The sequence below is a fragment of the Drosophila kikkawai genome, chromosome 3R (genome assembly GCF_030179895.1).
Source record: "Drosophila kikkawai strain 14028-0561.14 chromosome 3R, DkikHiC1v2, whole genome shotgun sequence".
Lineage (NCBI taxonomy): Eukaryota > Metazoa > Arthropoda > Insecta > Diptera > Drosophilidae > Drosophila > Drosophila kikkawai.
This window is the reverse complement of record NC_091731.1, coordinates 8,097,575-8,109,574: the sequence shown is the minus strand read 5'-3', so window position 1 is coordinate 8,109,574 and position 12,000 is coordinate 8,097,575. Positions and strand designations below refer to the sequence as shown.

General features: G+C 42.0%; 3 protein-coding genes across 3 annotated transcripts; 1 reads left to right on the top strand and 2 right to left on the bottom strand.

Moving 5' to 3' along the window:
- The first annotated feature begins 11 nt into the window (after positions 1-11).
- Sys1 (Sys1 golgi trafficking protein) lies at positions 12-1,213 on the top strand. The gene is made up of 3 exons (XM_017178881.3): positions 12-231; positions 297-418; positions 923-1,213. The coding sequence occupies exons 1-3, from the start codon at positions 67-69 to the stop codon at positions 1,116-1,118; spliced, it is 483 nt and encodes a 160-aa protein (XP_017034370.1). The 5' UTR covers positions 12-66; the 3' UTR covers positions 1,119-1,213.
- On the bottom strand, positions 1,129-1,831 carry LOC108083185 (uncharacterized). The gene has a single exon (XM_070287405.1). The coding sequence runs from the start codon at positions 1,454-1,456 to the stop codon at positions 1,214-1,216; it is 243 nt and encodes an 80-aa protein (XP_070143506.1). The 5' UTR covers positions 1,457-1,831; the 3' UTR covers positions 1,129-1,213.
- Positions 1,832-2,566: 735 nt separating this feature from the next.
- On the bottom strand, positions 2,567-11,955 carry bel (ATP-dependent RNA helicase bel). Its single transcript, XM_017178876.3, has 5 exons — positions 11,696-11,955; positions 10,662-11,139; positions 8,538-8,898; positions 3,612-5,471; positions 2,567-3,547 (listed from the first exon to the last, which is right to left on the bottom strand). The coding sequence occupies exons 2-5, from the start codon at positions 10,704-10,706 to the stop codon at positions 3,429-3,431; spliced, it is 2,385 nt and encodes a 794-aa protein (XP_017034365.1). The 5' UTR covers positions 10,707-11,139; positions 11,696-11,955; the 3' UTR covers positions 2,567-3,428.
- Between the last annotated feature and the right edge of the window lie 45 nt (positions 11,956-12,000).

Below are 12,000 nucleotides of genomic sequence, written 5' to 3'. Positions count from 1 at the left end.
CATTGTGCCGTCTCTAGTTGTTGAGTCAATTCATTTGTTATGGTCGCATTTGAGTAAAATAAGGCCATGAAGGGCGGCACGTTTCGCAATACGCAATGGGATCCCACGCTCCTGATTTCGCAGATCCTGTCGATGCAGTTCTGCGTGTACTTCACTCTGGGTCTACTGGTGTTCGTGGCCAACAAGTTCTCCGGGGACAACTACAGTCTGGATCACTTATTCGAGTACCATGTACATATACTGGCGTTGCAATCTACTATCTCTGCAGCCCTTTAATATTCTGTTTGTCCTTCCAGGAGATACACATATACGACCTTGGCGGACGACTCGTCATCTGCGCCTTTGTGCTGAATGCGTTCCTGGCCTCCACGGCTTTGTGGTGCATCGTTAGGCGGGCCAAGCTCTGTCTCGACTTTAGGTGTGCTACTCAGATAAATACATATGTATTTTTATTTTTCTATTCCAAGGGTGTTATAATCCTGGGCAGAACTTAGGCACGCAGTAAAAGGAATTTCCGAGCCTAAAAACAAATTTCCTACATCTGTAAAGGTACATTGTCCGGCCGTCCGACTGTCTGTTTACTCAAACTAGTCTGCCTCTCCACATAGTCTTTTTAGCTTCATTGTTGTTCAACATATTTTTTATCTAAACTCGGTTTTCTTTATTTTCATTCGTCAAAGTATGACTATGTAATAGAGCCTCCATTTTCTCGACGTAAATTTTATCAAAGTCGGATCCTTTTATTATATACAAAACTGTCATATATCAATGTAATAATGATCATTGAATCGAAATCTCTCTTTGTCCTAAAGTTGTCATAGAAACTATCCGGTCGGGAAGTATCAACTTTCGTTCTTGTTTTGTATTTAATTGCATCATACTCTTCTAATAATATAATTTTCCCTGTCTCCGGCTTATGAAGCTGCACCTTCCACATCCTGCACTTGGTCATATGCTGGTGGTACAACCGCTCGTTTCCCGCCAACGCGTCCTGGTGGCTGCTCAACGTCATTACCGGCACGATAATGTGCATAGGCGGCGAGTTCCTCTGCCTGCAAACCGAAATGAAGGAGATCCCTGTGGGCTATGCTGCTCTCAACCAAAAGTCGGACGTCTGAACCAAAAGCCTTGCGATGACAACCATTTTCTCTGTACATTTATTGTTAAACTAGCATAAGATTACATAGCGTATACACGATATTCTGCGACTCTATTAATGTAGTATCTGGTACACGAACGGGGGACGTTGCCTCAGCTTAAGTTCCTCAGGCACTGAAGCTGGTGGCATAGAGAACTTTATGATATCTGAACCACTGTAATTCCTCGATATTATTGACCAAAAGTGCACCTCGCCAGGCAAAAACATCCAGTAGCTAAAGGCCAATATAATTGTCGCGATTAGAGAACCAAGGAGGAGCAACATCCAGCAAAATCCATGATGCCGTGGCTTCTGCATGTCCGGTTATTTTAGCGAACTCTACGAAATAAACACACTTATTCGCATTCACAGTATGCACCAAAAATTGGCTGCCGATCTCCGAAATAAACAAAACGGGTGTGGCCCCACGGGAATCAACCCACCGGTCGAACAGCTCCGAGCTTTGCTCTTCAAATAAATTTAACTGGCAGGGCAAACGCAAATAAAAGAATCGACTTGTTGGCCTGCTCCCCCTGTCCTCCAGAAAACGCCAGAGCAAACTAATCAGGTTTGTCTAATCTAATCTAATTAGAAAGAGGAAGGCAGGCCCGGCAGCCACGATCGTCATCACTTCCTCTTTGATGTTTGCTGCACTCCAATTTGCTTGTGTCCTCAGTTTGCACGTTCAATTGGGCTGATTGCTAAAAAGTGCACAGTTAAAGCTTTGGAGACCAGAATCTGGGTGACAAAGCTCTCGCAGTGGAGCTTCTGAGGGGTCACTAACCCACGCAATTCGTCGTCTAGGGGTAACTCTGTACTAGCAGTTGATCTGTTTTAACTCTCACCAAATAATACCTTAGGACATAGAGATCCTTTGGGCAAAGAGTCAGAGGTGAACCAAAGACAATAGAACAACTAAGATGAGTAACGGCCATACATTCAGCTTGCAGTACGCGAAAATTTTTTAAGTTGGCTGCGACAATCTCACAAAGTTGAGAGCGTAAAAATCTAAAAATAAAATGGGCTGTATGCTTACAAGAGGCTGGCTCCAGACCGCCCTCTTAGTGGCTTTGGAGCGCCTGAAGCAAAAAAGTCGTATCGCATTACTCATCTTAGTAATTTTATTGTCTTCGGATGACCCGTTCACATGCTCTGTAAAGCCTGTCGGCCTTCGCATAACGGTCGACGTTCCTTTATTTATTTATTCTTATTAGTTATTGAGGCTTCTGTTTGCGCTTTTTTTCAATTTAATTCCAAGCATAGAACAATTATAATTCATTGCTTAGAAGAAGTAGAATCCATCAACACAAAATGAAGATAGTCCCCTCAGTGGATCGACGAAAGCTCAGAAACCAAAGCCCGTACATGCATTTAAAACTCTGCCCATAAACCATAAAACTTATTACTATGAATGAAAATCAAACCAGATCTCTTTTTCATTTGCTAAATTTTTAGATTTAAGTTTAGCAAACTTCGTTTTTTAATATTTTTTGTTTTGTGTTGGTTTCTCGCTTCATATAGTACATTATATATCTCGATTTATATATTTTATTATATATATATTTATTACTATTTTATGGTTTCTTGTCGTTTAAAATCATCAATTGAAGTTCAAGGTTTGCGCTTTCATCATCTTGATCTGATATCGACACAGTATATAGTAGTCTATATATTTGTTTGTATTAAAGAATTTCAAGAAAATGTTTGAGAGAAGTGTTACAACTTATGGACAAAAATTCAAATTGTATCTGTTGCTTAAATATTCTTAATATTTCTGTGGTTGTGTTTATCATATTTGTAATATGTATGTATGCATATCCATCGATATATACTCTTGATTCCATAATATAGACCGATGATGGGGATGGGGAGTGCGGACCGGAGTCTTGTTTTTGGGCTGCCTATTCATGAATGTAATATACTTTCGCGTTGGATTTGCACAATTTATTATGAATGCTCGCTCCTGGGCTTAAAGGTTGTGAGAGTAAATTATTGGTAAGGGGTGGAGGTGGAGGGTGCCCGACTCTGTTTCTGTTGTTTTAGCTTTTGTATATTTTTCGTGTTTTGTTTTGTGTTGCGCTGCGTACAGACAGTTTCTCCTTCACATTTGCTGTTCCTATATATTGTATACACGTGCGTGTGGATATACAAATATAGTTCTTATCGACTTTGTATTCTCCAGTTAGTGTTAGTTGCGAAAGTGACTACGGGGCGACGACTGCTGATGCTGCTGCTGGTGCTGATGCTGATGGCCCAGGAAGTTCGCCTGAAGCTGAGGCTGGGGCCTTGCTCATTGACCCCACCAATCGGGTCCGTTGCTCGAGTGCGAGGCACCGCCACCATAAGAGCCACCGTAGGATCCGCCACCTCCACCGCCGCCATAGAATCCGCCGCCTCCAGAGTTTCCGCCTGTGGAAAACAAATCGTTTTATTATCTATATTTAAGCATGGAACTTTGGCTGGTCCCACTTACCATACGAGTTGCCATTGCTGCGGTAGTTCCCTCCACCGCCGGCTCCAGATCCACCGCTCCGAGGCGGTCCGCTGCTACGTCCACCGCCCCCACCTACACCGCCGCCGGAACTCTGACGGTAATCCCTTGAGCCAAAGCCGCCGCCGTACCGTCCTCCGCCACCTCCGCGCCGCTTGACACCGCTGTGGCCGCGATCCGAGCTCATGTCCTCCATGAAGTTTGGAATCTCTTGCTTTGTCTCAATCAACAACTCCAGCAAATCGGAACAAATGTTGCGGTTTTTCTCATTGAAAAATGATGTGGCAACTCCGAGGTTACCCATACGACCAGTACGACCGATCCGGTGGACGTACTCCTCCACATCCGACGGCAGGTCAAAGTTTATGACATGCTTCACATGCGGAATGTCCAGGCCACGGGCGGCCACAGCGGTAGCCACCAGGATGGGGCAGTCGCCGGATCGGAAGCAGCGTAGGGCCTCTTCCCGCTCTTTCTGGGTGCGATCGCCGTGAATGCTGGTCACCGGATGGTTGCACTGGTACAGGAACTCCTCCAGCGAGTCGGCACCCTTCTTCGTCTCAACAAAGATCAAAGTCAGGTTGTCCTTACAGTATTCGGGGCCATCGCGGATGGACGAGAGCAAATCCAGCAAATAGGAGCGCTTGTCCTGCTCGTAGACCCACAGAATCGTCTGCGTAATGTTTTCGGAGGTGGAGCCCACACGACCCACAGCCAAGAAGATGTAGTTGCTGAGAAAATCGCTGGCCAGTTCCTGGATCTGCTTAGGGAATGTGGCCGAGAACATAAGCGTCTGGCGTTGCCCCGTGGGCGGCATGTTCAGCTGCTCGACAATGCGACGGATCTGTGGCTCAAAGCCCATGTCCAACATGCGATCCGCCTCGTCGAGAACTAGGAACCGGATGTTCTCCAGCCCCACCTTGCCACGCGTGATCATATCTTCCAGGCGACCAGGTGTAGCTACAATCAAGTGGCAGCCGCGGTCCAGTTCGCGCATCTGCTCGCTGGTATTGTTGCCTCCGTACAGCACCGCAGGGCGCATCCGGGAACGGTAGGCGAACTTCTTGGCCTCCTCAAAGATCTGGGTGGCCAGCTCGCGGGTTGGCGCCAGCACCAGACCCAACGGATACTGCTTGCGCCGGCTGTACTGCCTGTTGCTCTGCGGCGGAGCCGAGTGTCCGTGCTCGTACATCTGGTTAAGAATCGGCACCAGAAAGGCGGCCGTCTTGCCAGATCCAGTTTGAGCGCAAGCCATCAAGTCTCGGCCGCTGATTATGATCGGGATAGCGTGCTTCTGCACCGGTGTCGGTTTGTCATAACGTGCTAGGTTCACGTTGTTGCGGATGATCTCCGTCAGCTGCACATCATCGAACGATGTGATGTTCGGGGGTACATTCTGACCCGTCGCCTCCACGGGTATATCCTCGTATTTGTCAAAATTGATTCCCGTGTTGCCCACGCCGAACAGCTCCTGTTCCAGGCGCTCGTCCCGAGCTCCCAACTTTGTGTAGTCGACGTTGCCTCCGCCGCCCTCCTTCCACCGGCTATTGTAGCCGCCGCCTCCGCGCTCTCCCCGGTTGTTGTAGCTTCTGTTGCCGCCACCGCCGCCGGGTGGTCCTCCCTCCCCGCCATCGAACCCGGCAGAGCGCTCTGGCTCCTGCCAGCGATCATTGCGCGGCTGCTGCGGTTGCTGCTGCTGGCCGTCCTCACCAGTCTGCTCGTCGAGAGCGTTTCCGCTTCCACCACCTCCGCCGCGATATGAGGGTCCACGACCAAAGCCGCGACCTCCACCACCTCCGCTGCGATTCCAGTCACCGCCGCGCCGAGAGTCGAATTCACCACCTTCAAAAGATTTAGATGAGAAGGTAAGTAAAATTCCAGAAACGCTAAGCGACAAAAAAATTCTTTTAAAATTCTTGGACTAGAGGGACTTTCACTTAAAAGTGTGCTATTGAAAATAAAACACACTGCAAAAAAAAAAACAATTCTCTTGTATGGATCAAATTAAAAATAAATACAGCTGTGTTCACTGAAATAGCAGTGCGACAGAGGAACAACTTCAAAACGTTTTTTTGTACATATTCCTTTTTGCAAGCTGATCTATTGCACATTGTTTTTGTAAAATGGAACCTAAAGATAAGAATCGAGAAAAAATTCCGTTAGATTTGCTCTATTTTTATGTTTTATTGATATTTTTTCACATATGCAGCTCTTTTTAGCCGATCACTGAAATAGCAGTATTTGTTTTTCTTTCGCAAAAAGTGCCGAAATTTCTTTTAATTTTGTAAAAAATGAGTTTAATTACGGTCGTTATTATAGTTTATACTATAATACACCTTTACAACGCAAAAAAAAATATTTTTGTGGGCGCAGGACCTCACTGCTCCATGAGAGAAAGGTATCAGATTACTTAGCCTAGAAAGAAGGGCAAAACATGTAAAGAGACTCCAAATCTTTCAAATTGTTATTTTAGAATAGTTTATAAATCATAAAATATTAACCGAACCCAAAAAAAAACGAGGTACGTTCGCAAAACCACAATTGTACAGGCTCGACGCGAACTTCGCTTCAGCAAAGCTCGTCCTTTTGCATCCTCTAGGGATATATGAGCAGGAATTGGCATGGGAATCAGTCATGGGACCATTCGCCGGGGACTTATTGAATAAATTTTAGACTCGCGAAGTCCATGAAAAATGTCACTGCTTGGTTAAAGGCATATCAAGGCCAGATCCGAGTTCGCCAATAGCCACTTGAACTGCCACTATTCAAATGGCGTAATATCCTTTGGACAAATGACTCCAAACTGGTTTTATTTGGTGGAATAGGACAAGCCAATATGTCCGTCGACCTCCAAATAGATAGTATCCTCCAAACCATACGCTGAAGACAGTAAAACATGGTGGCCTAAAAATCATGGTTTGGGTATACTTTTCATACAACGTTGTAGGTCCCGTATATATGATCTGTGGGATCAAAGACCATTATGTTTATATCCAAATATTAAAAACTGTCTTGCAGCTGTATCCTGAGGAAAATATGCCATTAATTTGGACATTTCAGCAGTACAGTGACCCTAATCATACCATCAAGGTGGCCAAGGAGTGGGTTCTTAATGAAAAAGTGGATGCAATGCCATGGCCTGCACAGTCCCCGGATATAAATCCGATCGAAAACTTATGGGGGACATCAAGGGCTACGTATTAAAGAAGTTTCCGACTTCTAAGCCGCAGCTTTGGCAATTTGTGCAAGAGAAATGAGGCCATATTCCCCTCAAGCGTTGCTAAGACTTGGTGGACTCCATGCCACCCAGGTATGAGGCTATGATAGCTTCTAAATGCTAATTAACAAAATATTAGATCATAGTCAATTAGAATTTAAGAAGAAATAGGTTTCTTATACGATATTTTTAAATTTATGAAGAGTTTTAGTTTTTCACTGCTATTTCAATGATCGGCATAATATAGACCTTTTTTGTTGTTATTAGCTACATCTTCTATAAGGTTTCTGTTACCTAAATTAAATGATTGTGGTATTGTTAATAATTAAATACACTAAGCCTCTATGAAAAAAAATTTTATGAAAATAGTGTTTGTAATAGTATTTTCCAATCTTAAACGTGCAGGTCGTGGGGCACTGCTATTTCAGTGAACACAGGTGTATATATTGTTATTAAAAATCAAAGGTTAATTCGGTGCAATACGGGCCACTTTTCAACAAATTATTGTGGCAAAACGGCTAAAATTACGTTAATGAATTAAATACCATATAATAACACAACATTTAAATAGTTTTTGATAAATTTTGTACTGAAAAATATTTAGAAGTAGAGGAGTTATAGGGAATCTCCCGAGTCGCTTCCAAAAAAAGTTGGTTTGCGGTGTACATCCTAACTGTCCACAGAATCATCCGATCTACAAAAAGTATGCCTCATTCGTTAAAGGATAAGTGTCCCGAGCGTTTTTGTCGAAGCGTTTTTATTTTTAAAATTTTTTCCCCATTTTTATCAAAATTTGAAGTCAAAACACCGATTTTTGACTCAAAAAATTAGTTAATTTGTTAAAAAAAAAATATTATAAAATTAAAAATTAAAAAAAGCTCGACGTGAGTACCTGTAGATTTATCTAAAGAAGTTTTGTTCCTAATTTCAAACCAATTGGTTCAGTAGATTATGAGTTATCGTGTACACCGATTTTCAAAATGGCATTTTTCAGGAGAGCGCTTTAAACTTTGTGATTCTCATACATTGAACACCAACAGACCTACGATCAACTTTTTTCCTTCAACTTTCCCTCCATTAGGGGTGTATAAATAAATCAAATGAATTATTGTTATAGCACGATATCAGCTGTTTACTCTCTTGATCTAGCAACGCCATTCAATTTTCGCAGGTATCATTTTCGTCGTCAGAGTACTTTAGAATAGTATTCAAATTGTATTTAGTATTCAAATTGTAAAAGTAAAATTTATATAAATGACAAAAGCGAAGTTAAAAAGGGCTTGAGACTGCCGAAATTGATACTGCATATTACTAATTTATATTTTTGCTTATAAACAAACAATTAAATAAATGCGGTTTATGGCACGCGCTTGCCCCACATTCAGGCAATTCCAAAAAGGCGTCAGTTTGTGGTTCTGAGCAAGGTTGCCATGGATATTTATCTGGCATACTATACTACTATAAAATACTTCATACTTTTTTTTTTTTTTTGTTTGTAAAAGGAATCCCTCTGAAAGGAGTTGAGTTGAGTCATTTATGGTGGGCGATATCTGAACTCCGTTTAAATTAAGTGGCAACGACAAATTAAGTCTTAATGAATTGCATTAAAAGCAGATCGTTTAAGATTAGGTGTTTGAGTTAAGATTAAATAAGCGCGAACAAATGTTAACTTGCTTGTATTTTGAACCTACCGTTGTAGTTATCCTCGTAGCGACCACCTCCACGTCGTCCGCCTCCTCCGCTACCAAAGCTGCCGTAGTCACCGCTCTGGCGATTGAAGCCGCGATTGCCGCCGCCGCCCCTGCGGTATTCGCCTCCGCCGCGAGGCTGCTGCGGATCCCTGCTGTCCTGGCGCGGATTCGCGGCTCTCGAGTCGAGGCCCTGACCTTGTCCTTGGCCCTGGTTCTCTGCGTCCGCTGCGTTGTTGTTGCCACCACCACCACGAAGATGCGGGGGCACATACACACCACCGGTGACAGAGTTAGTGGAAGTCTTGCTTGTTATGGGGCCGCTATAGTTAGCCGAGCCGCCATTCAAGTCCAGACCAGCAACCTGAAAGATTTAAAGAAGAGCGTAAGTTATATTCTGCATTAAAACACCGAATGTAAAGCTTGGAGTTCGACAACAAATCGCCCACCTTAAGACATGAACAAGTTTTTTAAAAAACTATTTTATTCAGCTTGGCGTCTTTTTCTTTCTTTTTATTAGTGTTTCCTAGTTTCCAAAAGGTTCACCCTTACCAGAATGAAGAGCGCATAAGAAAAGCAGTATTTATTTTTTAAGTTTTTTTTTTTTTTTTTTTTTTTTTTTTTTTTTTTTTGTTAAGTTGAAATAATGGAAATTTTCTTAGATACAGGATGCTGAAGTACTGCACTGAAAAAAGGTGCCATGCTCAACCAGATTCTGGCAAACTGGATCGGCCGATTTTAAACATTTAAATGTTACGATTTGAATTTGAATATTAGAGAAATGTTACCTGGCACTTATGAGAAAATTTTAAATTTTTAAAGCAATATTGGAAAAATATTAACTGAATCTCAGAATAAAGAGTGTGCCTTCGCCACAACTACAGAGTTTTAGCGTATGTTTAGCAATGGTAACACAATTTCATTTGTGGATAGACTTGCTTAAATATCGAATGGTGTCATTATCGATGGTTTCCCAGCTCTAGTTCACAAAATGTCTGATGGTACTATTTTTCCCCGCTTTACAACTACAATATATTCAAGATCAAGTTCAATAGATTGCAACTCCGTTTTCCATTGGAAATGTTCTCCAAAACCTCCAAGTTTTCTGTTCCCGCTTAGCAACATGTGTTATTTCACTTCTTGTTCTTTCTAGCGCAACGTGTATACATTCATATGTATGTATATGTATGCATAAGCGAAAATCTCCGCCACATTATGTACAGACATATATGTAAAAAGAGAGAGAGAGAGGCGCAACTAGTTTAAAGCTTAGATTTTGATTTTCGTACATATTCTTTTCGTCAGCAACGAGCCGCTCTCTCTTTCTTTCCCTCGATGCCATCCCACTTATCTCACTCTCACTTACAGGCTGGTTGTTACACAAAGAGAGGCCGCCTAGCAACACAACAAAAACAAAAACAGAGGAGCGGATCACCACCACATAGAAAAATTAATCTCAGCTGTGGTGGTAGAACAGTAAGCCCGGTCGTGGAACTTATGTTCAGACATAGATCTTGGTCAAAAACGCTGCACGTTTTATAACTGTTGTCAATTTTAAATTTCGTTAAGTTAGTTGTTAAGGTTTTTCTGACAACAAATAATACAAATAATTCAAAAATTGAATAAAACAAACATTTTGAACCCCTTGCAACCCTATTTACGACACTCAGCTTCCACATGTGCGCGCAAGCGGGAGAGCAGGAGAGAAGTGTGACCAGACGCACACACACACACACACACACACACACACATACTCAGCCTTAGAACAGCGGCACTGCTCACACATTTAACACACATTGATGGCGAGTGGAAACTTTCATATATGCATATGTACATATGTCAAATTTGGAGGCAAGCGAGCAAAAATTATACAAAAGAAATTACAAATTGGAATGACGAAGCAGAAGAACTTGGGCCACACACACTTGCAAGCAATTCCTATCATGTACTTGATTCACTGTTGTAAAAGAGCGATACGAGACATTAGTGTTATGAAATCAATAAATTTTTAGCCGAACATTGTCCACTAGCCGCATCACACACACACACACTCACTCAGATATACATATAGTTGAACATTACTTTTTTTCATGTGTAGTATATTTCCACCCCTCTCACTTTACTTACTTGCTGCTCTAGACCTGTGCCATTTTGGTTAATAGCATTACTCATATTATCCTCCAATCAGTTGCTTTTTTTTTCTTGCTTTCCGTTTAGGAAAATTTTGCAAAGGTTACGCTGCGTTTTTTGGGGTGCACACTTGCAATTTCCGACAAAAAAATGTATATGATCGTTGTGTTTGTGTTGCACTTTGTGTCTATACGATTTTTCTTAGTTTTTCCGACTACTACTTCTTACGTTCCACAAGCTACTGCGTTCTCGTGTAAAATTTGGAACGATGTCTGGGTTCTGTACTTTTTCGATTTCTTTCTTTCTCTTTTCTCCTACTCTCGCACAGAGTTCCTTTGTTCGGCTTGAAACTGAGACGTTTCCGTATCGGCCTGCTTGTGCCACGACAATTACAAGCACTTTGCAACTCTGCTGGGCTTGGAAAATTCTGCTTTTCCGACGATTTCACGTTTTTTCTTCGCTTTCAGACGCGTGTCTAAAAATTGGGGATGGGAGAAATGTATATGAATATATCGATGTTTTTAAGAGAAAAATATTTTTGAAAAATGTGGCAGCATCATTTCGAAAGGACTTTTTTAAAGGCTATAAAGGTTTTTGCTAAAAAACTCATCAGATTGGACGCCACCAAGAGCAATACATTCAAATCGAGAATTTTAAGCCTGTACAATGACTTGGAGTGTGAATGATGGAGGCAATATACTCGCACAGTCTGGCAACGTCACGACGCGCTTTTTTATGGCTGAAAAATTATGTTTTTAAATAATTTAAATTCCTTATTACATCGAGGTTTCTCCATCACAAGTCCATGAGTAATTTAAAGAAAATTACTAAAGGGTGGGTATTCTCTTGACGATTGAATTACTGATAAAATCGGCAAAGTATCGCGATCGTTAATAGATATTTTAAGCAGTTAGCATGGGAACAGATGTTTTCAGTTGAAAATAACGGCTATCGCGAAACATCCCCGATATTTTTAGTAATTCAGGAATACCCAGTTTATCTAAAAAAAGAGGGAAATATATACTAGTAACCTTGAAAACAAATACTGATCGCGTTGACTTTGCAGAGGTATCGCAGACGCTATAGTTAAAATTCGGTTGGTTCGTAGCTGCCAGATTGTTGTGTTAATTTTGCGGGCTATTGCTTTTTTGAGTCGTCAATCGCTCCTCGCTTGTAGACTTGGATACTGGAAGAGAAATAAGGCTGGGCAGTTGAAATTTTGTATCGATTTGGGCCAAAAGTTTTTGTGTATGCTGAGGTGTAGTTGATTTTTCAAGCGACAATGGCTTTCCCCATATTTGTGATATAAAGCGTCGCTGGCTTTTTGCGTTTTTTT